This window comes from Neolamprologus multifasciatus, chromosome 16 (genome assembly GCF_963576455.1).
Source record: "Neolamprologus multifasciatus chromosome 16, fNeoMul1.2, whole genome shotgun sequence".
NCBI classification, from domain to species: domain Eukaryota; kingdom Metazoa; phylum Chordata; class Actinopteri; order Cichliformes; family Cichlidae; genus Neolamprologus; species Neolamprologus multifasciatus.
In genome coordinates, this window is record NC_140454.1 from 33,174,171 (window position 1) to 33,184,238 (window position 10,068).

General features: G+C 40.6%; 1 protein-coding gene across 8 annotated transcripts in view; it reads right to left on the reverse strand.

Annotated features, from left to right (window-relative positions):
* Window positions 1-10,068, reverse strand: part of LOC146501131 (partitioning defective 3 homolog B-like) — a 269,394-nt gene that overhangs the window by 63,623 nt on the left and 195,703 nt on the right. For all 8 annotated transcript variants that reach the window (XM_085136428.1, XM_085136430.1, XM_085136429.1 and 5 more), the window contains one exon: window positions 4,255-4,372. In XM_085136428.1, coding sequence (XP_084992554.1) covers window positions 4,255-4,372 — 118 coding nt within the window. The remainder of the gene's footprint in view (window positions 1-4,254; window positions 4,373-10,068) is intronic.

Consider the following 10,068-nt stretch of genomic DNA (forward strand, 5'->3'; position numbering starts at 1 on the left):
TGAAATCTGCAGAATTTACGTGCGAGTGTTGAAGAATTGCTGCACCTGTGAATTGAAACTATTTGCTGATGGACTCCATCAACAGGCATCTCCGAAAACGTTAGAGCACTTATACAAATATGTGATGTCTTGATAAATCGAGCAGATATTTGAAGTTTACACAGAAACATTCTCGCATGAAAATATCGTAAAAGTTTATTTTATGACCCAGAAAGAGTAATATTTCAAACTCCACCACTCTTGTGTTCCTCCGCCACTGCCTCATTTGAGTTTTGGACCAAATGGATTCTGGGATCTTGCATTTCGTCATTTCGAGCTGATTGGAGACCAAAACAGCCAATCAGATATTTTTGCATCCAAGTCTGTGATTGGCTGGTTTTGTGGCACAAATATAACGGCGTTCACAAAGAGTTGAGCGGGCAGAAATGTTGAGAGCACGAGCAACATATTGCGAGCGAGCGCAAATGCAAAAACTGAGCAAGAGGGGCTGCTGTTGTGTGTGTGTGTGGATAATAGCAAACGCTGAAATACATTTTTTGCACGCAGCAATGAATTTTGTTCACTTTCTTCACTCAAAATGAATTTCTCCTCAAAATGCAACACTTGCACCTGCAAACTTTTTTTTACGTGCGTTCAGAATAGCGGCACAAAAATAACGCCATACGGCGATGAGGTTACAGCGGTAGGAAAACAAACCAGCTCAGTGAGTAGGCAGATTTAAATTTGAAACCTGAGGTCGTTTCGTTCTGCCTCACATAACAAAACAACATTAGTAATTAAACGACTGACTGTAAATGAGCACGCATATGTAAACCCAAAGTACGGCAAAACTATCTGATGGTTGCTCATTCTAATTTAATCTAATAATAAAGTCGGTGTCACACCACCCACCATAACAATTGGCTTGTGTACAGTACTCTGTGTAAGTGTGTGTGTGTGGGACAACACAACAGCGCCCTGTTGATTTAGTTCCCCGTCTCCTTAGGGAGAAAGTCTGTTGTTGTCTTCCAAAACACACACACACACACACAATGCGCTCACTTGGAAACACAGTTGTGGTGTTGCTTTTGTTGCTTGATAATTGTTTTTAGCAAAACATAATTTTGCTAGCGGAGACAGCTAACCCATAACCATGAATCAGTGAAATGGTAATGGAGCCATAGGGGGAAAAAGGAGAAGAGGAAACACGTCGAGCCCACTGTGGCAAAAATGCAAGATGGGCACTCTCTCTCTCTCTCTCTCTCTGCCTTTATCAGTGTTTTTGGTCTCGGCCGCTCCACACTTTACTTTTCATTTTGTTTACTTCTCAAAGCCACTCAGCCAATCCTATAAAAACACACATCAGAAGAAGAAAAACAAACCGAGAGAAGTGGAGCTGAATTAGCCACCAGCTCGCCTCCATAAGCATTACTTCTCTCCCCAACCTTGCGACAGAGAGCCAGTCAGGTAAATAATCGCTTATGCTTTAATTAATAAATGCATCATCCGTAATGAGAGGGGCTCGTTAGGTGCCGTGGCAACCGCTACCGGTCTTCCTTCCAACTTTCACACTTCAAACTTCATTTGCACCTCTGAAGCATGCTAATTGCTCTCACGCTCTGCTATATAAACGGCGACAAAGTTTTCTTATTTGGAGGCAGGGAAGAGTGTAATGCGAGGCTATCGATCGGAGGGGAAAGACGATTGCCCCCGGGGGGTCACAAACCAAATTACTTTTAGATGTGAATTAAAGCGGGAGCCGAGCATAAGTCTGGATAAGCAAGCTGTTTAGATGCAGTGACACAGGTGATCAAATTCCTAATCAATCATGGTAATTTCATTACTTTAAAAAGTCACAGATTTCTAGAAAATAACTTTAAAACAAACTTTTATTATCAGCTTGTTTTTGTTCCAAATGATCCACCCGTGCATTTCCTAAAGCGTCTGTCCAGCTAAAGCTGCAAACGGACTGGAAAACAGACACAGCGAGAAGAATGCACACTCCGGGGAGAGAGGCCACGGATGATGAGCGGGTTCAAACCAGGGGTGTGTTTTTATAATCGATTTATCGATTAAAATCGATTCTGGCTTGGATAACGTAAAATCGATTCATTAAAATCCTGAATCGATTTTTTAATATAAATTTATTTTGCCCGAAATGCCAGAATCTCTGGTGAAATCTCACAAAATTTCAACAACCACCAAACAGCTAAGACAGTAAATGAGAGCAGGAACACGGATTCTGCACAAAGACTTAAACACACAGCGCAGATCCGCGGATCAGAATCAGTGAGATGTTGCCTTTCTCACGGTCGGGGCTGAAAGCCGACAGCTCGCTGATTCTGATCTGTCGGCGGGTCCGCGCTTTGTGTTCACGCCCTTTTTGCGCTGATTCTAAAGCTGTTAGTTTGATGTCTCTCCAAACAATATTGACCGAACCAGCAGCAAAAGAAGATCCAAACTAAGCTTCACATAAACATCGTCATGAATTCACTCTGACTTTTACTGTTTTGCTTCAACCACGATGCACAGCTCTCTCTCTCTCTCTCTGTACTGTTTTCTGCATTATTCGCTTGCTTGTTACGCACAAGTCTACCGTTGTTTACAGGCTGTCGGCCAATGTTTTTTAGAAAACCTAATTTCTGCCGTTCAATACTGAACAAATTTAAACTTTTTAAAATTATGCAAAATGCAAAACGCCATGTCTCTAATAAAACCGCTGTAACTTCAGAGGTAATGTTCATGTGTTGATTAATGGTTTTCTTTGGTTTTTGATGTACTGCAGAATATATTTATAAAATCCCAGAACAGGAAAATCACCTTCATGTTTTTCTGTGTTTTATCTTCAGCTACTTTGACACAAAGGCCTCTGCTGTGACGCTCACACCTTTGATAAAGTCTTGCGTGTGTCAGCTTCCTTTTTATAGATACAAAAATATGTAAATGCACTGATCTGAGTTATAATATTTCTGACTGTCAAAATTTCCCAGATTCAAATCGAATTGAATCGAATCGTGGATCGAATCGATTCGGGACCTTGTGAATCGGAATTGAATCGATTCTAGAAATCAGTGACGATACCCAGCCCTAGTTCAAACCTCTCCGGCTGTGAGGCAGCGGCGCTAACCACTGCAGCGCCGCGCCGCCCATAGGGAACGGTGCCAAACGCAATACCGCCCGGATCTTTACATTTTCCCACGCACACACCCACACGCAGATGTGGTTAATGTGTCACCTCGTAGTCGTGACATCGCCCAGCCCGACTGCATGTATTAATTATCCTTTTTATGTTTTAAGCTGGCTGTAATGAATGTTGACAGCGTCTGTGTACACAGAAGTAAAGCTTCTGACTCGGGCTCAATGAGCAGACTCGAGGAGTTCACGGTACGGCAGTTAAACTGTGATTGCTGCAATAAACCTATCCGTTTGTTATAGCAGATTAATTTCAGCTCCTCGGTGAAGAAGGAAACCGTTTCTTTCCTCAGAGTCCAGTGACGGGCCTGTGGCTTGTTTCCCACTCTGTGCGTCATGTTTCTGTATGTTAGTAACAGCAGTCGGGGACGTGATCCACTGAGCTGACTCTGGGATCTCAGATTTACTCATCCAGACATTAGTTGTGAGTATTAGTTAAAATAATCTACTCATTTAGGCCTCTTTCATTTGAAACATGCAGCTGATTTTGCAGGTTCAAAATTAGCAGCACCTGTATAATCAGACAGTTACTGCACGAGGACCTAAAGGAGCAGGAAAGAAAGCAGAACCGTATCGTCGATGTGCTAAACCAGCAGCTTTGTTCAGTCCACAACATATTTGCATGCGCTTCATTTGCAACGGTGGCGAGCGCAGTCATTGCAGGGTGACACCTGGTGCTAACGTGGGAGGCGAGTTCTTGTTAGCACATTAATAATTTAACATTATTACGGCATCGCAGACGTGCTCCTCGGCGTCTTCCAGCGTGACTCAACCAATCTGAGCGCAGACGCGATTGTGCCTGGATGTGAATTTGTGATTTGAAAAACACAACGACAAGCGCATAAAACCTCTACTTATCTCCTCCGTGTGTCATCCTCATGAAAAGTGGATCATATCAGTCCCATCGGCTCAATGCCCACGGGAGCCGTTCACGTCAAAGAGCACCTTGCGACTGACAGCTAAAGGGCCTTCATCACTTGACAGCCGCAATAAAAGCAGCGATCATTCTGATAGAGAATAAGAAATCTCACACACACAGCACTGTGATCTGTGTGTGTGTGTGAGCGTCACTGTGCTGCTTACCCTGTGTGGGTCGTTTTCATGGCCTCTGCGTCGTGGGTCCAACTCTTCATATGGCGGCACCATTCCTTCTCTTCTAGCTTGCTGGTATTCTCGTCTCAGCTGCTGGATCCGGTCCATACTGCCACACACACACACACACACGCACACATGCACACAGAAAACAAAAGCAAAAGGAAACAAGGCTTTAGATGATTATTGCAAACAGATATGCCAACATAACAAACAGAGTAAGAGACTCTTATTGGAAAATAATGAGCATAACTGTGGGATGTATGGATGCTAACCCTGTACTGCCAACTGTATCATACTCAGTACATGAGTTTGAGTGTGTTTTGGAGATTTCTTCATCAGTGTGTTTTCTGTAAACCCAGAATAAATCTTACAAAAATGCCACATTTAGGCAAAATTATACAAATTAAAATTCATATGCACAAACTGATAATTAACTTAATTTGTCAGAAAGTTCAATAAACAGATTCGAGTTTTCTCATAAGTCAGAAATGTTAGTCTGAGATTTGGATACAGATGTTTTTATTGTGTGAATGGTCAGCCCGCCTCGAGCATGTCGCGCTTTTAATACTGTATTTGAAACCTGAATCATGAGACTCCTCTGAGGCTGTTTGCACGCCTACAGAGTGGATCCCAATATGAAAAAACATGCATATATTTAACAAAATTATTTTCTCAGTTATAATTAGAGCACCACCTGGAAACTCCAGAATTTTCTTCAACTCGCAAAAAACAGATTTTTTTCCTTTTTTTTTTTTTTACAATTTGTCATATTTGCCGATCCGACTCAGAAACTGAATGAAAAGTTTTCCTTCTTCATTTTTGTGACCAAGAACTTAATGTCAAAAAGTACTCTGCGTCTTTTATTTTGAATTACTCCGAAATGCAACGATTTCCTATTCACAAACACTACACCAGCCTCCTTCTGTCAGCTTTAGTAGAATTTCAGGAAACTTTACATCATCGGTTTTATTTATTTCTCCATGTAAGATATTCATGTTCGAATATTAGCTCAGTATGAAAACAAAGACCTGAGACTGGATTGATGGACATTAAGAAAAAAGGTAAATATCTTGATTAAGTATTTGATATATGAAGCAAAAACTCATCAGCAACCATTATATCTATACTGTACAATTTTCAGGTAAATCAGAGGTGGTCGAGCAGAATACAGTCTATGTCATAGGTGTCAAACTCTGGCCCGTGGGCCAAATTTGGCCCGCAGCCTAATTACATTTGGCCCGCGAAGCCATACCAAATTACTATTAGAGCTGGCCTACTGGTATTATACAGCTAATATATATATTGTTTAGTATTAAGCTTTGCTTGTTCCATATTCAGTTTTTCAGCAAAATGTGTTTGAGTCCATAAGAAAAGATTCATTCTTAAATCTGGAGGAATAAATATATTTCAATAAATATTAATGTTAGCCCGCGACTTTGTTCCAGTTTTGAATTTTGGCCCACTGTGTATTTGAGTTTGACACCCCTGGTCTATGTGATGATTTGAGATGGAGTGACTCAATACATATAACACTAAATGACATCAATTCAATTTTATTTTATTCAAACAGCACCAAATCACAACATCAGTCGCCTCAAGGTGCTTTATATTGTAAGGTAGACCCTACAATAACACATTTCTTAAATTTCTTAAATGTAAGAATTCTTTCTTAAATCTCGCCTCTGACAAATTCTCTCCATATGGAAAAAACTAAATCTAAGACTGAAAATAATCAAAACTAAACGGAAACAAGAAAATCTGCTCTGGAAACAAAACTGAACAAAACTGAATTAAAAACAAAAAGTCAAAATAAAATAAAAACTAATTATAACATACAAAACTATAAGAACTGTTTTCTGTTCATTTTGATGCTTCCAGGCTCAAACTGCTGAATTATACAGTTATTACACTTTCTCAGAATTTCAATTAATGTAACACAATAGCCTGTTTAATTCAGGTCAATGTTACTTATATAGCGCCAAATCACAACAACAGTTGGTTTATACTGTAAGGTAGATCATACAATAATACTGTGGTGGGGCGTGGTTTGCGGTGCCGTGTGGACGCACCTGCACGGCATCCGCAATCACGCCTACCGTGAAAACACGGGGACTCAGGGGTTGTTGTGATGGTGTGACAAAGGTGAATAAAGATGGCTCAAAACGCAGATCTGTGGTCCCGTTGTGCCTTAATTCCACCACAAATACATACAAAGAGAAAGCCAACAATCATATGACCCCCTATGAGCAGCACTTTGGCGACAGTGGGAAGGAAAAACTCCCTTTTAACAGGAAGAAACCTCCAGCAGAACCAGGCTCAGGGAGGGGCGGGGCCATCTGCTGCGACCGGGTGGGGTGAGAGAAGGAAGACAAGATAAAGACATCGTCATCATCAGATGGCCGTCCTGATGATCAATGAGGAAAAACACACCATCCTAAATGAAAACTTGTCCCCCTGACCAAAGATGACCCCGGTCCTCTAGTCCGGCTACAAGTACAATATTAATTTAATTTAATCTCAGCTGAGAAAATGAGATTTGACACTGTTACACTGGAGAGAAATACAGCACTGACAAGCATGCACACGGTAACCTGTAGCAGAAAAGGGAAAATCAGTGGGGATGCTACATGTGCTGCAACAACAAGGACACTGTGGATTGAGGCTGAGGGGCAGTTTTAAGTGGCTACATTGGATTTCTAAAATTTGTCAAATAAAAAGTCACAGTTGAGGTTGGCCGGGGATATGTGGTTGCTTATCACCTTGAGATGGTTCTTTACCCCCTTGATGGTAAATGGACTGGTTCTTATACAGCACTTTTCTACTCTGAGCACTCAGCGCTTTACACAACGAATTCATTCACCCAATCACATCCATTCACACAGGCTGTTAAGTGCTCCCTATCTAACATTCATACACATTCACACTCTGATGGATGCATCGGAGAGGAACATGGGGTTAGTATCTTGCCCATGCAGACGGGAGGAGACTGGGATCGAACCACCAACCACCGGCTGGTTCCGGTTAGTAGCCGGTGGTTACCACCTGAGATACAGCCACCCCACATTTTTTGATCTCACATTTCACTATCCACAAAGCACAGGGGCTAGCCAGCAAGCAATGATGTGTGTGCAACACACTGATTAAGGCGGTGCGATCTTAGACGTCTGCACTGATGAATGACATATTTTACTTTGTTGAGATTTGGAAAAGTTAACGGTTTTGGTTAAAATTACGTTCATACGGTTAAGCCTATTTGTGTAAACTGTTACGATGAGTTAATACAGTCTTGGCCAGGCATCTGTAACAAGCTATGAGTAGGACCTCGGTCTGGCCACGTCCTTTGAGTTACTTTTCTTCCTGTGACCAAACAATTTTCTTCCCTGACTGAAAGTGAGTCCACTAGAACGGGTCAAATTAGACAGAGCCAGCTGGGTACATGCAAGCATATCTTCAGTTTCTGTGAGCACACTTCCAAGGACCAATATTTTGATCTTTGTCACTTTCTACATCTGTATCTGTTTTTCCATCTTTTTTTATTTTTCTCTTGCAAAAACAAAAACATCAATCATTTTATGAATATGCTTTCTCTCTGTCAGCACAGGAAATATGCAGCATATCAACACTGAACTCTGGGCTCAGGCACACACACACAGACTCACTCACCCGTGCGTAATGGAAATACAGAAAGTCATATCATACACATATGTACCCATATGCACCATTAGGACTACAATTTGCAATTTCATGAACTGAAATGGTACGAGGAGAAAAAACCCGCACTGATGCAAAATCAGGTGATTTCTAAAAAGTCCGAAAAATAGCAGCAGACTCACATTCACATCAAGGCTTCCTTTGAACAAAACCTGGGAGATCATGCATGGATTCTGGTCCCATCTACATTTTAGTATGTGTGCTTCTGTAAAGCTCTGCTTCAAACTGCTTATTCTAGCTTACTGGGATTTTCTCATTTTAGGTTTTGAACCAGGTGAGAAATCTCAAATATTCTCATAATTGCACAAACTAAATATCAAGCACCCCTGAAAGCATACATGCATGTTTATTTTAAAAGAATGCTTTTGGAGACTTCTTTCGGACTAATTATTGCTTGGCTGTCTGCCCTTTCAGATCGGCCCGTCAATGAGCCGTTGTCTTCTGACGCAGCTAAGAAAAACAGATTAAAAAGTAAGAATTATGACCTTATATGTCCAGACACAGAGGCAGGAATAAATTCCACAGTGATGATGCCGGAGTGGGAAAAACAGAATTACAACACAGCAAATACCAGAAGCACTGTACTAGAAGTGTAACATTTCTTCTTAGTCAAAAAACAGTTAGTGTGATTTCATAACCATGTGACATACAAAGTGCTTGTGATGAATGATGTTAACAGAATGGAATTTATACAGTAAAATGCTTCTGTGTTTCACTGGGTATATTTCTTACCATTGAAACCAGTAAAGTCACCAGTTGCAGTGAACTGAGTTCTGTTCTATCAAAGAGAAACGTCCAGCTTTATTTACTCCGGAAAACTTAATGAAGGAGTCAAATATGAGCCAGAGAAGCTCAGTCCTGACCGATGAGAGCCACACATTGATGGATTGGTGAGAATATGCTGATCTGCCAGTAGTATTACATTTAGCCTCTGTTAGCTGCTGATAGCCCCTGTTAGCATATGTTAGCCCCTGTTAGCCCCTGTTAGCTGCTGTTAGCCATTGTTAGCCTCTCTTTGCTACTATTAGCCTCTGTTAGCTGCTGATAGTCCCTGTTAGCATATGTTAGCCTCTGTTAGCTGCTGATAGCCACTGTTAGCCTCTCTTTGCTACTATTAGCCACTGTTAGCTGCTGTTAGCATCTGTTAGCCACTGTTAACTAGTGATGGGATTTTTAGAGAACCGGCTCTTTCAGCTCCGAACCGGCTCTTCAGGTTGCTTTGTTGCTTTAATTAATTTATTATTAACAACAATATAAAATTATGGCAAAAGGAATTACTAATGTAAAAAAGTGGTTTTATTTATATATGTTTATATATAAATATATGTGGTGGCCCCTAGAGACAAAGCACGTACAAATTCCAAAACACATTTCTAGCGTTAATTGACCTTCCAAAACAGAGCTACCTAGATCACTTAAATTACACAATTGAAAGCATATGTGTATTGTTTGTGTATTTATACACAAGCACTCATATATATTCAAATAATTAAAAAAAAAAGTTCATTTACTTGTTATTACCACACACCAAATCCGGTCGTTGGTACTTGCTGGCTTGTGTAGCCACTAGGTAACAAAAGCTCAACACTGCCCCCTAGCATCCTGGAGCACTTCTGTTGTGTTTTGTACGTGTTTTGGACTTTGTACGTGCTTCTGAGTTTTTACGTGTTTTGGGGTTTTTACGTGTTTTGGAGTTTGTATGTGCTTTGTCTGTAGGGGCCACCGTAAACATACTTTTATTTATTCACTCCACATAAAATGTAATAAATAAATCATATAATACAAAAAACAACTAGTCACATTTCAACTTTTAACTATTTAAATTTTCAGCTTTTTCCTTTTACAAATTTAAAGTGAAACAACACAAAACACTGCAAACCACAACACAATTAAATATAAATTAAAATATGAAAACAAAAAGAACATGCATATTCTCTGTCATATGGACCTGCATGAATAAACTTTCTGAATCCTTTATCATCTGCAACTGAAAATAGTTGTGGATGATTACTATACCTTTCTAATGTGACGTTGTTGTTCCTGGCTCTCTTTCTTTGTCTCTCCCTCCTACTCTGTTCCTGTGCTACTGCG